The sequence below is a fragment of the Fundulus heteroclitus genome, chromosome 6 (assembly GCF_011125445.2).
Source record: "Fundulus heteroclitus isolate FHET01 chromosome 6, MU-UCD_Fhet_4.1, whole genome shotgun sequence".
In the NCBI taxonomy this organism is placed as follows: Eukaryota; Metazoa; Chordata; class Actinopteri; order Cyprinodontiformes; family Fundulidae; genus Fundulus; species Fundulus heteroclitus.
The window spans coordinates 10655151-10671608 of record NC_046366.1 but is presented as its reverse complement, the minus strand read 5'-3'; the positions used below and the strand labels follow the sequence as shown (position 1 = coordinate 10671608).

Here is a 16458-nt window from a genome sequence, read left to right as displayed (position 1 = left end):
TACAACTGGTATAAGGAGGTAAACGAAAATCGGAGAACCAGAACAGGGTACACAGTTCTGATTGGTACATCTCTGCAAACAACACAAACCTGCATTTGTTTGCTCAGACAAGCTGTGTGAACCTTCACAGCACACATTTTCAACCAAGATAGCTTCCCGTGAGAGAGAAACGAGAAGGCTGGTCGTGTCAGTAAAATAGCATCCATCCACAGGAGGAGCATTTAATAAAATTCTTTCAGACAGCAAATGACATGCACAGTGAGCAGTTGCACAATTTTAACAAGTCACGTTTCTGTTGCGATTATCAGGCTTCTGCAGAGCATCACACGTTACCGACTGCTTTCAGTTGGCAATTGTACGAGACGACGGTACTAATGGGTCGCGTTGAAGGTGGAAGTATTACAAGAATCTGTCAAATAAGAATAAGAAGTGCAAATAATGCTGCGTGGTAATATTGTCTGGAGGGGGAGCTTGGGAGGTGTATGTGTAATTTTTTTTTATTTTTTTTTTTGCACTACCTGTAAGGAACTTTGCTTGTTCTGCTATGATCCAGCATATTTTTCTACTTACAAGAGTTGACTTCATCTGGTTAAGGAATGTCTCACAAGTTTGTTCTGTTTTCTTTCAAACATGCCTGCTGGGTCCTTAATTTTCTGCTTTCGGAAGGTTGTTTTTCTCTTTTGTTAAATTAAAATCTCAATTTAAAGTAGCTGCCACGCTTTTCTTTTTTGGCTTGTTTTAAAAACAGATTTTTAAATCTGTTTTTATTGAAGAAAGAAGACAATCATGGTGGGAGTACTATGCTGCTTGGAATTTTTTATTTGCTACATGTCTATGAATAAAGATATGTGGGGAGAACCATGAGGAATACGTAGAGGAAACAAATGACAAATGTTAATAATAATGAAATTCTTCATAAATAATATGCACTGGATTAACTTTGTGATTAACATTTTTTTATACTGCTGAGAAGACTGTACGCAGATATCTAAATCAAATATCCAAGAACCTTCGGAAACAGGTGCAGGAAAACTGAAATCTAAAAAGTCTTGCACTGATTGACCTTAACCTTTTTGCAATGAACCAAGGGATAAAGTCTCAAAATTAACACCAAATAAGCTTGTTACTGTGGCCAAAAAAGCTTTAACTTTTCACTTTTTTGAATAGTGGATAGCATTGTGTTTGGGCCACTGTTCTGTTGTGCTCCATCTGAGCTGTGAGGGAAGGGAAGAGATGACGCCGCTGTAGAAAGAGAAAATATGAAACACATTAAAGAACAGCTAACTACTACGACTTCAATACAACCAGTGTGTTCATAAGTTAAATTCCACCAACCTGTTTGAAAACACTTCATGGATCTGATATTAAGTATTTATATTAGTTGTGTCACCTGGTAGTAGGGTTAGGGGAATCAAGAATCAAGTGTAGTATTTTAGGAAGCTTAGTTAAAGCATTGGAGCAGATATTGAAAGCAAAGCAGAGGTATACATTAGAATCACCTAATCTACATAGAAGGAAGCATTTATTCTGTTTGCATTATAACTGTGGATATTTGAAAATGACGTGCGTCTGGATAAACCGCTCTGATCCCAACTCATGTCACACCTAGCACATAGAGTCTGAGTCTGCACGGAGCCGATCAGCAGCTTTGCTGGTATTTCCATCTGAAGCACTGAGCTGGCATTCTTTTTCAGATCAGCTCAGCAGGGAGAACAGTTCGTAACAGGAGATTTGACAGACTGCTGATCACAAACCTGTGTGAATGTTTTTGCCCAAAGCCAATGAAAAAACCCCAGCTTTGATCAACACATAAATATTTTTAAAGTCAGGATATATATATATGTGTGTGTGTGTGTGTGTGTGTGTGTTACCATTTCTGCCGGATTTATCTAGTTGGTACTGATCTTGCAGAACTTTGCAAAAGCATTCATACCCTCTGAATCTTCATATATTATTTCAGTAGAAGTAGAGACGTTGTACTAATTGAGGGAAATATGGATGGAGCTAAATCAGTATAATCCTATAGGAAAACTTACCTCCTCCCCTATTTATACCACTGATTTTATCTCTCTCTATGTTGGATCCTCTGTTTTGTTACCTCCCATTTTCTCCCCGTATTTCTGGTGAGCTTGCACTCTTTGACTTTTGGTCACTTAAGAAACTATTGTTCACCCTTTTATGAGACTCCTGTATGCTGGTTTGGGTTGGTTAAGTTTTTTTAATGAAGGAGCAAAAATAATAGCCTCTTGATGAGCAAACCTGGTATAGACAAATCATAAAAGTCCTGCAGCTGTAATCACAAAGTTGTATTGCTCTGCAAAGTATTGACTTATTGAAGGCTGAATATATGCATGCCACACTTTTCAGATGTATTTGTAGAAAATCTTAAAAAGCATGTATGATTTTCATTAATTTGGCACAATTTTGCATTAATTTGATAAAATCCCCCATAAAAATCTATTCACGTTTCTTGACAATATTCTAAATAGTGGAAATGTGTTGATTGCTTTACAAAGAATTATAAGTGATGATATAACAAAGAAATAAGCTGGTCAGCTCTTAACTTTGATTGGCTGTTCTTATATTCAGTCTGTTATCCTCTTATAAAAACAGCAGAAGTAAGTAAAATTGATATGAGTTTTAGCAAGGTCAGAGCTGTAACTTCAAAGAGATCTGGGGGGAAATGCTGGAAACTAAAAAGATAGCCCAGGAGAATCATGTGACACATGAACAGACGACAGAGGAAAGAGGAGGATCTGTATGTCTGACCAGCTGACAGACAGATAGACAGACTAAGAGGTCCAGGGAGCTAACACCGCAGGCTATAACACCTTCACAAAGAGAGACACTGTGGTCAGACAATGATGTCATGAAACAAATTAGTATTTACCCGTGGGGTTCGGCTGGTTAGCATGACACAGTGTTAGTCATCACTTCGAGTTCATCATAATGAGGTTTATTAAACATTTCCCGCAGGTTTCAACATGTACCACCATTCCACCATTTAATAACAGCCCATCAATCATGTAAAAACTACAATTATTGCCAATTAATTACCGAAGAATGAGTCATACTTGTTTAAAGAAAGTGGTTTCTCTTCTTGACGCCACAGCAGCAGAGTACATATGCATAACTTAAGGCCACCTTGTTCAAAATATGTCTGCTTCCAGTAGACTCCTGTTCAGAAATCATTTATTTGTCTATACTAAGCCAGTCTTAATCTCATAACTAGTTTCCTTTCTTCCCCTTTGTATTTCAAAGTCTACCATAGATAAAACTACAGTAGGATCTTAATTCTATATATATATATATATATATATATATATATATATATATATATATATATATATATATATATATATATATATATATATATATATATATATATATTAATAAGAATATCCCTGTCAGGTTTTTTTCATCCCTTAATCCAAACTGAGTCATTAACCAAAAGGCATTTGTTAACAGAGTCCTTGTACAGTATTATAGTCCTAATTTCAAGTTACCAAAAACAGTTATTTTCATCAAAACTTTATTTATACAGGTTGTCTTATGGATACACGAGTTCACATTTACAAGTGAGACCTGTTAGCATATATTTCAAACATATAGGACAATTTAATATGTATGCCTTTAAGCTTGCTGAATAACAAAAATAAATAATTGCGTTCCAGATGCTGCAGTAAACATTTTTTTGAAAGCGATGGTTGTTTTGTTTCACGCTGAATAAAGTGGCTGAACACATGCTATTCCAACTTCCGTTAACATGATCGAGGTGGCTGGCAAAATATTCTGATAATACATCACCTATGGCTTTATTTTCTGTTTTTAAACACGTAAAAAACATGATGCAGTATTGCAAGCCTTCCACATTAAAAGGATGGGCAGAAACATTGTCAAGTATAAGGAGTTGAGTTTGACTCGGGACTACATATAATCTGACGTGATTGGCCAATTACTATGCTAATTACTGGGATTGAATCAGAACAGTCCTAGTATGTATCACCAGGTTTCTAGTTTCACAATTCATCTTTTGCCCAAATATGGCAACTTTTCAAGAAGAGTGTGTTAGTGAAGATAGTCTGATGTTTCTAATGTAGAGTTTTTGTTCATGTTATGAAGCGGTTTAATATTTTTGTGCCTGGTTGATGTGAGGCACTAAGGCTCAGCACAAAGACTCATGCTTAAGTATAATTTTGATAATGCTGATGCTACTTTGTGGTTAATTATAAAAAGAAAATTGATTTTGATTTTGATTGATATCGATTTGCCTCAGAATTATTTCTACACAGACAAATGCTTTTAGGGACAGAGGTGGATGCGTTTTAAGAATAGGTTAGGAGAGTTATTACAGGGTAATAAAACAGGATTCCTCCCGAACAAATGGAACTGTTCTTGCTTTTCTGTCACATGCTTCAGATCATCAGACAAATATTGATATCAAATAACCAGCTTTAGATGATCTTTTAATTTGTTATAAGAAAAGCTATCCAAACCAATCACCATGTGTGAAAAAGTTACCACCCCTCAAAGCCAAAATATGGCTGTGCCACTCTTTACAGCAACAACTGTCATCAAACATTTCTTTACATCATTCTGGAGTTTTGGTCAAATCTTATTTGCAGCTCCATATATAATTCAGTCACATCAGCTGTTTTTTAAGCATGAATGCCTTTTTTAAGTTTGCTACACGTTAACTGAAATGGACTTAATTCCTGACTCTTATCAAGCCTTTATTTTTTTCACCATTTAGATATAGATTTGCATTTCCTGGAAGAAAGGGAATGAGAGAAGAATTCATGGTACCATTCATTAGTCTACTTTGTGTTGTCTGACAAGTTCCTTTTACGTGATTCCTTTATTCTACAGTTCTTCTAGGAATCAGACTTTTGTTTGGCTAGTGTAATGGAAGCAAAAATTATAAGGTTACCCACCCATCCATCGTCTACTGTATTCCTGCCAATCCAATTGGGGGGGGGGGGGTCCAGTCACTGAGCGAGAGACAGGGTGCCAGTCTATCACAGGGCAACACAGAGTCACACAGGACAAACAACCGTGCGCACTCACACCTAAGGGCAATTTGTAGAGACCAATTAACCTAATTAAGCTTTTTGGACTGTGGGGGAAGCCATAGTACCTAAAGAAAACCCATGCATGTCTAGGAAAATAAAGATTTGAACATAGACCTTCTTGCTGCGAGGCAACAGCGCTACGAGCTGAGCCACCATGCAGCCGTAATGAGGTTAATCACAGTTAATTTAAAAAATTTACAAAAAGGGTAATTACTTTTACATATAGGGCCATGTTGCTTTTGATAGCTTTTTCTCTTAAGGGATGTTTGGAAACTGCATTTCGTGTTTACTCAGCTTATTCGTCTGATATCAACATTAGTTTGAGGACCTGAAACATTTAGTGTGACAAAAAAAACCTGAAGAAGTTTTTAAGAATCAAATACTTTTTCACAGCATTTTCGTAAGGCGAGGCTCTGTTTTTCTGTGTCAGTGTGTGTGTAAGCTCAACTGTCACTGCGTCAGGACACAGTGTCCTGTAAGATACCTGAATATAGTCAACATTTCCTTTCAATTCACTGACAGTGCTACTCGCTTCAGACCCCACACACGTTGTGTGTGTCTGCCTGCCTTGAGCACATCAGGCTGATCTTCGGAGAACGAACACCAGAGATCCGAGGGTCATTGCTATTCCTGGGGTTTCGTCTCCTGCTCTTGTTTGTCTTGTTGCAGAGCTGAGGTTCAACCAGCCAAGCTGTGTGTTTGTGCATGTGTGTGTGTGTGTGTGTGTGTGTCTGTGTTTTCTGCACACACCCACACCTGGTTGCTCATACGGAGATGTCGGCACAAGAAGTACTGTTGATATGAGCAGGAACAAGCGCACAGCTGCACACTGGCTCCGCTGCTTCTTGTTCTTCCAAAGTCAACTCCGGACAAAGATGTTGTAAGGGCCGACCCGCTGTGACGGCGGGATCTCTGCTGGTGGCTCAAACCCACGCACTGCTGCGGCCGCTGGTTCACTCGGAGGCTCCCCTCGGCGGCAGAGCTTGTTTGCTGATCTTCCTGTCTGTCACACCTGCAGCACGAAGACCCGTGGAAAGAAAGGTCAAGGATGCTGGAGAAATTCTGTTTGTTTTCCCTCCTGACATCCTCGCACAGCTAGACTCACAGACAAGAGCTTTGCGGAGAATATGGCAGCTGTTTACGTGGTTGTTGCTATTTTTCCGGATGCTTTTGTGCTCATGACCATGATGCCTGTGTAGGAGCCGTGTTCATTAGGAAGATTTGGTCTTCAGAGAAACTGTAGTACTTGATTATAAGCCTACATTGTTCACGGTACAATAACATTGAATATAGTATATCATATTCTCACAAAACTTGAAACAAAAACTGCTTTATTTATAACGGCAAGACAGCATATATGCTGATATAATATTCTGATTATTATAGTGACGTTAATGTTATTTCTAATCTTTCTTTATTGCTTTTTTTGATTAGAACACAGGTTTAAGCAGAAATACAGAGTAGAAACCCGCTTTAATGCGTGTTCATGAGTACTTGCTGTGCCGAATCTTAAACCTTTTTCATTATTCTGCTCTTGACAGAGTAACGCTGGCGTAACCCAGTCAATTTGCCGGGTGATTCAGTTAAAGCTCATCACTATCTGCTCAGGCTAACACCTTACCAACTGTGGTTTTAAAAGCGTGCTACTTTTACAAAGGCGATGAGAGGTGCTCCTTTTTTTTTTTTCCACCCAAGTTGTCCACCGATCTGCTTATCGGTGTATGAATGTGTGCGCGTTAGTGAGTGCGACTGGGTGAATGTGGCTCTAGTGTAAAGCGCTTTTAGTGGTCAGTATGACTGGAAAGGCGCTATATAAGTTCAGTCCATTTACCCAATAACTGTCTTTTGCCATCAGCAATAAAAGCCACATTTGTCTCTCTTGTAAGCAAAGGGGAAGTGTAGGACCCCCCCCCTCCCCTTTTAGCCAGCAGACACACAGTACAGAGTGACAAGTAAGGGGGAGCTGCAATGCATTGATTTATGCTCCATACACCCAGAGAAAAGTCACTATGGCGCTCACTTTGATACTCGTATCTGGCCCAATTCAACTCCTGCCATACTTTTAAGTAGTTTGTGAATTTCATTATTATTCCTTTGTACATTTGATAATGGATATGCTTTGGCTGGACAGCCGGATTAAAAGTTTGTAGTTTCAAAGATTTGGTCTTTTATTAAAATCTATCAAACAGTAGAAAGTTGTGTCACGCATATAGATAACAAAATTAATCAAAGTCCAATATCCCAATCCTGATTGCTGCAAACATGTAGATTTCTATAATTCAAAGTCATTTTAATGAAATTACAGAAAAGTATTGAATTAAATAAGTTTTCTGTGGTGAGCATAGAGTATTGCAGCACCGTCCTCCACCTTCTTGTTGCTGCACACTGCTGGTCAGCTAAATTAAAAAGTACTACAACTTTAAGGAATACTTTTAGCTATGTTATTCTTTTAACTTGGAATATTATGTAGCAGCTTTGGGGACTTTGCATCATTTCAATATGTTCTCAACTAACACCCCATTGTTACCATATTTTGTTACGTCTATTCTGATTGCAGCAGATCAGAGTTTCTACACAGTCGAAAGGTTGGAAATTCCATCATTTTATTTTTCAAGTCTGGAAATATATTGCAGTTTTCTGACTTTCTTCTCCGTTCAATGATCTACAAGATAAAACCAAAGTCTGAAAAAAGTTGGAATTTTTTAAACGGAAAATTTGCTGGATTGCTCTGGAACCACGTACAGACAGTCATGGCATGGTAACTAAAGAAGGGCCACCTATCATATCTATTAAGATGCCAGTGTTTAACAGCATCTGGCAAGCAACTAATAACATATATGTTAAATTAAAATGAGATTAGGTAAAATCAGCTTGTGTTATTCTCTGAAGAGCGGAAAATAAACTAGTTACCTTACTCTTCACTGCAGGGTGCCTTGCAAAATTATTTAGTTTACTGCTTATATGCTGACAAGACTGACTTTGGCTAGATTGTATTCAGGGGTATCAAATTCAAAGGTGCTGAATACATATGCACACTACATTTATTACTCATTTGTTGAAAAAAAATGATAAAACCAAGCCTTGTTTTTCTTTAAAACCATAATATTGTCCAACTTAAAGAAGCTTTCATGAATTTTCTATAACAGTCTGGATGTCTTTGATTGTAATGTGATGGAAAGTGAAAATGTTCAATTGGTTTTGCGAGGCACTTTAAGCCCTTGACAACTACTGCATTTTAAATATCTATGCTCTGTTTGCTTCCTTGCTCTAGTTTAAAATCGAAGTAATACAAAATGAAAATTATGGATAACAATATACTTGTAATAAGTAATGTCAATCATAAAATGATTTTATAAATGCTATTTAAAAAGTTTGTATAAATTCCATGATAGGATGCTATTTTTACTCAGTGTCATGATACCTTGACAACACTGACACCTCTGCATTGCAGCTGCAGCCTGACAACGGCTGAAAGCTGCACATCCAAGTGTGCTCTCAGTAATTTTCCTAGACAGACTGGTGATGCTAACATCAAATCGATATGAAAACCTTAAAAAAAACCAAAGGGCATTTAAAGATTTACACCTTTCTTGTCCTTAAATACTAAACTAAAACATTCTGCTCACATGCCCTGGCTTATCAGTTGGATAATTTCACCTTTGTGCCATTTCGCTCCAGCTTTGGCTCAACTGAATCGGCAGAATTCAGTCAGACGATATCGGATTACTTCCAGCTTGTGCATGACACCTCGAGCTCTACCTCAGTGCTCTGAGTTAGCATTATTTATTTGTCAGCAGCGGCACAAGGGCCATCATGTGAGCCCTCACGGACACAAACAGGGCCGACAGACACAGCTGAGGGTGTAGAGGAGGTCACGGGAGAGGGACCATCTGATGCCAGCAGATGGAGTGATGGAGGGAGGAGGGCAGAGGAGAAACTGGGAATCAGGGCGGCACAAAGCGAATGCTGGGAGGCTTTTCTGAAGGCACTGATTTCACTTCCCATCCTTTCTGCTCCGGCGAGCCCACCTTATGCTACACTTTGGGGCAGAGGTGGTAAAAATATGCGATAATCCGTACACTTAAATAACTGAACTTATTCAGTCAACTTAGCAATGAGAAAAGTCATTAAATTGTTATTTAGATGCACCCAAATGAAATTCTGAACTATCAAAAGTAAGAAGGATTCCCATTTACTGGATCAGTGTGGTTTATTATGTGAATTGTGAAGCTGTCGGACCTACCGCAGCAGCGCTGTCTTGGAAAGACGCTCGCTTTCCTGTCAGCTAATGTCACCTCTGTGTCTTTCTCTGTCTCTGTTGAAGAATGGAGCAGTTCCAGGGGAGTCTGTGAAGAAAGATGAAAACTCTCGGAGGGGAAACTGGGGCAACCAGATCGAGTTTGTCCTCACAAGTGTGGGCTATGCAGTGGGCCTGGGCAACGTCTGGAGGTTTCCCTACCTGTGCTACAGAAATGGAGGAGGTACGCATTTACCCTTCGATAAAACTGTAGCGGTGTTACAGTACACCTGTGTTACCGATAGGTTGGATACTTAGAAAGTAATTTGGTTTCATTTTATACATTTGTCAAAGATGGTAAGGACACAGTTCAGTGAAAAAACTGGTAGTGGCAGCATTATGCTGTGTGGTGGTTTTATTTTTCAGCAGTGACAAGGAAACTTAAATTTTCAGGGAACTGTCAGGCCTGGAAGAAATCCTGTTAGAGGCTGCAAAAGATTTCAGACTGGAGCGGTTGTTCAGTTTCTAGCAGAACAACAACCCCAAAACATACACCCAGAGCTGCGGGGAAACAGTTTAGATGAAATCATATTCAAACTTAAAAGGGTCCAATCAAATCTAAGACCCAAAAGACTTTAATTTGATTTTCAGGGATTATCTCCATGCAGCCTGACTGAGTTTGAGCTATTAAAGAAATGACAAATTGGGAAAAATGTCAGCATGATTTTAAAATTTGGTAAAACGTATCCTTATAGACTTCTGACTGTATTTTCTCATCAGAAGGTGTCTCAAGGAACTAATGATGCAAGGGGGCTGGATATCTAAGCAACATTGTTTTTTTTTCAGATTTTTATGCTATTAAAGAATAATAGACAGTTGGGGAAGCTAATTTATGCTTCAGACTCGGATATGAGGGATTTTTTTATGGTAGAAATAGTGTCAGTAAGATTTTGGACCTGAAGGACCTGGTTACCTTTATCGCATATTTTATTTTTATTATTATAATTTTTTTTTTTATTGAAAGCACAAGTACTTCAGATAAAAGAAGAGATTAACTTCAGTCATTAATGTCATTAAAATGTCACAAGTTAGCAACGACACAGATTTACGTCTGAGACTAATGTTTGCTTTTTTTTATTTTATCCCATATGGCAGAGACATGCCCCTGAAACAACAAAAGGCCAGATTTAAAGTAATCTGAGAATCCATGTAATCCCGAGAAACTGGAGCAGCAAAACAGTCCTTCGCTAATGACCCATATTTATAGAAAAAAAAACAAGACTAGTGGCTTCAACTGTTGCAAACAAAGTCTCTATTGTTTATTTTTTAATCTTGCATATTAGCCAGGGGCCTTTGATCCTAATGTCACATTTAGTGTGTTTAGTGTAGGGCCAAACTGCAGACAAGAGGTAGGGATAAGAATAGAAGGTTTAATAATCAAAGTAACAGAAAACAAAAGGCATTTTTCATGAGGACAACAGAACAGAAAGCACAGGCAGAGCGATGAAGGAACCAACAATGAGCAATGAAAAAACCAGGGAGCTTATATATTGAAGCAAGGAGGAGAAGTGCCACAAATTCTTATTATTTTTCTGACATTAAAAGGTGAGCTTGACTATGGTTATATGGAAAAGCTGTGGCAGAGAAAGAGTAGGGAGTCTGAGGGAGAGACTCTAATTTACCACAGAAAATTCAAAAGGAGCTTAACTAAACACAGAGAACTAACCTTACACTCGACAGAATATTATAGGGCACGATCTGAACACAAGCAACACATTTCTGAACACCTCTCTCCTTTTTCTTTTTTCAGGCTCGTGATCCATGGTAGTTTGCAACCTCAACTTCCTGTTTATTATGGCCATGATAACCTCTGATGAAATTACGCTTTGCATAGCCTGGTTAATTCACTCTAAACCAGTGCATGGAAACATGCCAAATTTGCATTTTCTGTTTTCCGTCATTTTAAAAGTTCACTCAAAATTAGCAAGACAAATGGATGAAAATGGGGCTACTGAGAACACAAGCTAAACAAAAATGAAATAACTAATAAGACATCATTTAACGACAATAAAGAACAGAGAAGAAGAACTGATAATTAAAACCCCTATTGACAATATTCAAGAAGACAAACAATGAGTGAACAACACAAATGAAAACCAAAGCCTAAATGTCCAAGGATTATGACACCTAGATTTGTTTCCATTCATAAATAATTGCAAAGTAGACATGGATGCAACTCTTGTGCATTTCTCCACTTATACTGGAGCAAAATTTGACTAAATATTGGGAGGTTATGCTGACATCCAGTTAACGTAGTCAGAAAGTAATAGAGAAATGCTCAATCCTGGTAACGGAGTTTCCGCTTTGATTTAATTTCAGAATCTTCTTGGTGTTCCTTGCTTCTCAGGGTTAGCAGATTGCATTTGAACTTGAGACTCACTCTTTGCCCATAATCATGTGTAAATTAAAGTATTTGCATGGCAGGATTATGTTAAGATGCTGGCCAATTAATTTGATAATTTCAGTAATACTGTGTATTTTCTTCCCATTCAGTTTAGTGAGAGAAAAATGGTACCTTTTTAGCAAACAAAAAGCTTTTGAAAAGCGTGTTGTACATGCGTTACTTGCCCCCTTTATACTGACACCCGGGGATAGAGTTCACATGTATGCAATTTTAACATCATTATAAATTCAGGTGTTCCACAAACTGCCACCCAAATCTTTGCAGAGCTGTTTTGCTGTTTAGTAGTGGGACGGTATGGGTCTGATACGCAGGAAGGTCCCTGGTGGTGCTGCTGTGCTGATGACAACTTGTCTTTACCATGCTGCAGATGGGTATAAAGGGCAAGACTGATAAAAAAAAAATAATAATCAGGTCCATAAGAAGATGTGTTCTGAAAGTGCTGATCAAACCTCTGTTTTATGTTCTTTTCAGTAAAGCTTTGTTCATGTTATAGAGGATGAGCAAACAATGAGGTGTAGCTAATTTGTAAGACTATAACCTTTTGTTAGGATGTGTGTAGGATACAAACATTTAGAGTATGCTCAACTTGTGATGGAGAGTTGCATTTCCATGTTCTGACTCTGCATCTGTCGTCCATTTATGTGCGAATACACGCCTGTAGGAGCCATGCAGTGGCATGCAGAAGGATCCTGACTTTCAACAGCCGTGACGAGGTTTTAACATTGCACTGGATCAGCTGATTTGATAAATGAAACCCGGAAAAGACATGTACAGATGTTTCTCACAAATCACCATCTGATTTGAGCTTGAGCCTGAAAAGCCATTGTTGCAGCACCACTGATCAGCCTCAGCTGGGCATTTGCTAACCTGTCAGCTAACACACAACTAGTTCTTATCACAGATGAGGTTTTTCTTTTCTTACTTTTTTCTGTTTTCCCAAATGTTGCGTGCAATATATTTCTCTCAAGTCACTGATGCGGGTTGGGTTTCTTTTCAGAAATAGAGCTGCAGAATTAACATATATCCTGTTTTTAAATCTGAAGAAATTCAGGGATAACATCAAGTAAAAAAAAAAAAAGTGTTTTCATTCAGATCCTGTTAAATTTAATGTGAAGAAAGTGTCTCCGAAATATTTACAGGAACAGAGTTAAAAGGATATTACAACCTCCAGAAATGAAATGTGTTAGTCTGGTAAATGTCAAGAATTGCGCCAAAGGCCAATATTGAATTTTATTATTAATTAAGTGGACAAGCAGAAACATTGTTTCAAATTCATAGAGATGTGCTGTTAACTCTTTTTCACCCATCTTCTGCTCCATCTCTGTTTTCACAAAGCACATTGCTCTATTTATACGAGGAAACAAATGGCCATCAAGTTGTTGAGGTTTTTCCAATTCTAGGAATGGATCTACTGTGGTGTGGAAGCACAAAATGTGGCTCATGTGATCATGTTTCTTTAATTATTTTATGCAACAACACAGTGATTAATATAGTTTGTAAAGAGACTATGTGAATTTTTGGACTTGGATACGGGTCTTGATCCTAAAGAGTATTTGCACGCTTTAAGCTTTTTAGAAGCAGCAACTGATTTAATTAAAAAAACTATGTGGAAATGATGAAGACATACAACAGCCATGTCGCAATAGAGCATATGATATTGGTAATTTTATCATCTTTGAACTCTGCCCTAAAGCTGAATGATATTTACAGATTATGGAGAAACATGCTGTTTCCCAGAGATCCCCATGTTCAAAGAAAGTCTCACTTATTTTAGAAACCAAGTGTAAAACCAGCATTGGTCATAAGGCAACAATAGGTTTTTGTCATGGAGGAGTGGAAGAAAATCCCGGTGAACTCAATGCTCAGGAGAGTTGAGGCAGTGCTAGACAATATTGGTGGCCACGCAAAATATTGACACTTTGCGCACAATTTGGATATCTTCACTTAGGTATTTATTCATCTTTCTTGCCAGCGGTTTAGACAATAATGGCTGTGTGTTGAGTTATTTTAAGAGGACAGCAAATTTATACTGTTATACAAGCTGTACACCGACTACTTTACATTGTATTAAAGTGCAATATCTTTAGTGCTGTCCCATTAAAAAAAAAAAAATGTTTACTAAAGTGTGACAAATGTACTCACTTTTGTGAGATATTGGCTCACTTATGCAACATTTTATGATGCTGTGGTGCTGAATTGCTTCTCATGGTTCTGGACCTTTATTTTTCAGACAGGAATAACTTGTAGATGAAAAATACCTTTACAGCAATCAATGACGCCTTGTTAATTATCTGTGATAAATAAATAAATAAACATTGGACCTGAGTTTTGCCTTCGTATGTCTCTCTCCCCAGGTGCCTTCATGCTGCCATACTTTATCATGTTGGTATTCTGCGGCATCCCTCTCTTCTTTCTTGAGCTGTCCTTTGGTCAGTTTGCCAGCCTTGGGTGTCTGGGTGTCTGGAAGATAAGCCCTATGTTCAAAGGTAAGTGTTCCATGTGCAAATTTATTTTTTGTCTTCCTAAGGTTTGTGAATGAACTAAGCAAATATATGGAAATAAAGATGTGAATATGTAACATTTCTAGTCATTACCAAAATGCCATTTAGTATTTTACTTGCAAACATTTAGACAAAATGTTTCACACTTGCAGGACATTTCCCACCTTCATATTCTGCTGTCTCTCTTCAGGTGTTGGTTATGGCATGATGGTGGTGTCCACCTACATCGGCATTTATTACAATGTGGTCATTTGCATTGCCTTCTACTACTTCTTCATGTCCATGACAAACCTGCTACCCTGGACGTACTGCAACAACCCCTGGAACACTCCGGACTGCAGCGGGGTGGTTGGCGGTGCCACCCAGCTGAACGGCAGCCTGGTAAACGCTACTACCAGCCTGCTAGCAGGGGCAACGGAGGTAGTCAACCGCACCAAGAGGACCAGCCCCAGTGAGGAGTACTGGAAGTAAGATCAAGAGGAATTTTCATGTTAGCAATAATATTTTAAGAGGATGCTAGTAAAATCAAATGTGTATGATTAAGATTCCAGCATTTATTTTAACTTTATATTCTTCTTGTCTAAGTAAAATGGCAAAAAAGCCCTTCTAAGCTAAGCACAGTTTATATGCTTAAGTAGGCATGACAATATTTCTTGTTAAATGACCAACAGTCATCCGTCTGTTTCACTACAGCCTATAGCATTCTTGGAACTACGGAAGGCGCCGAGGAAAAAAAAAAAACAAAAAAAAAAAAAAAACACAGTCCGGAGAGCGCTGCGGGGAGAAAACACATTAACGCGATTAACACGCATAAAAAAAATGTGGCTGTTATGGTCTAACAAACTTTGTTAGAACATACATATATGTTATATTATATATGTATATATATATATATATATATATATATATATATATGTTATATTATATATGTATATATATATATATATATATATTAGGGCTGGGCAACGATTAAAATATTTAATCGCGATTAATCGCACTGATTAATCGCGATTAATCGCGATTAATCGCATTGTATTTACAAACTCCAAGAATGAATTCAAAAGTAGTGTAAAGAGCACTTTTATTTTAATGTTCTGCTGCCATATGAACAAAAGTGTTGTAACATTTGTAGCACTTATCAGTAACACATATTTAGTGTAAAGCTCAACTTAAACATGTAAAACAAAAAATAGCAATAATAATAAATTAAAGCTTATTGCCACTGACAGGGAATTCTCTTTATGGGGAAAAAATCTACCAAAAACAGGCAATTTCTGAGGTAACAGCAGGGAGCAGCATTACCATTTTATGTTCAATACCAAAGTTTAACTTGGCAGTGGTTCCAACTAACTTGTTTCTGTCATATTCCATGCTGGAAGAACTTTAAACTGAAATGCTTGCTAACTCGATATGCTTGCGTTTATTTGACGTTGACACGCGGTTTTTTGTTGTTGCTTTCTCGCGCGCATATAGTGAATGGCAGGGGGAAAACAGGCAAAAATACATGGATACTTTGAAGCGAGAAGCGACTTCACCGACGGCGTCGATGCAGACCCCCCCGCTCCGCTCCGCACAAAACTTGTTCCGTTCGCCAACTCACTGCCTCGCCTCGCCTAAGCTCGCTCGCGGTACCTGCGGGAAACACCGCCTTCCGCATGTCAGCTGTGTTTTTTTCCGGCCAGCACCTTTCTTCCTCTTTGAATCTGAGGCTGGGCTGACAGCGAGGTTATTGGCGCATTATCGCCACCTACTGTTCTGATTCAAACCCCTACACCGCAGCAACAGACCTTCACAAAATAAAAGCATGTGACCAACATGCGTTAACGCGCGTTAAAGAAAATATCGCCGTTAATAGTCTAATGAGTTAACGCGAAATTAACGCGTTAACTTGCCCAGCCCTAATATATATATATATATATATATATATATATATATATATATATATATATATATATATATATATATATATATATATAGACATATATATGTCTACATATATGTATATATAACCAACTTTTTACCAAAACTGCAAGTTTTTAAAAAAGAAAAAAAAGAATGCCTGCTCTCTGAACTCTTTGAAGGGGGCGGAGCTTGGTTCCTAAGTCTGCATTTGCGATTGGCTGGGAGGATGTAATAAGTGTAATAGCAACCTGCATGGCTAGGATGCAAAAGGAAGGAAAACTG

At 38.1% G+C, this 16458-nt stretch overlaps 1 protein-coding gene across 1 annotated transcript in view; it reads left to right on the top strand.

Moving 5' to 3' along the window:
- slc6a9 (solute carrier family 6 member 9) overlaps positions 1–16458 on the top strand; it is a 54598-nt gene that overhangs the window by 24633 nt on the left and 13507 nt on the right. The window contains exons 2-4 of the mRNA XM_012877330.3: positions 9397–9553; positions 14128–14259; positions 14465–14741. Coding sequence (XP_012732784.1) covers positions 9397–9553; positions 14128–14259; positions 14465–14741 — 566 coding nt within the window. The remainder of the gene's footprint in view (positions 1–9396; positions 9554–14127; positions 14260–14464; positions 14742–16458) is intronic.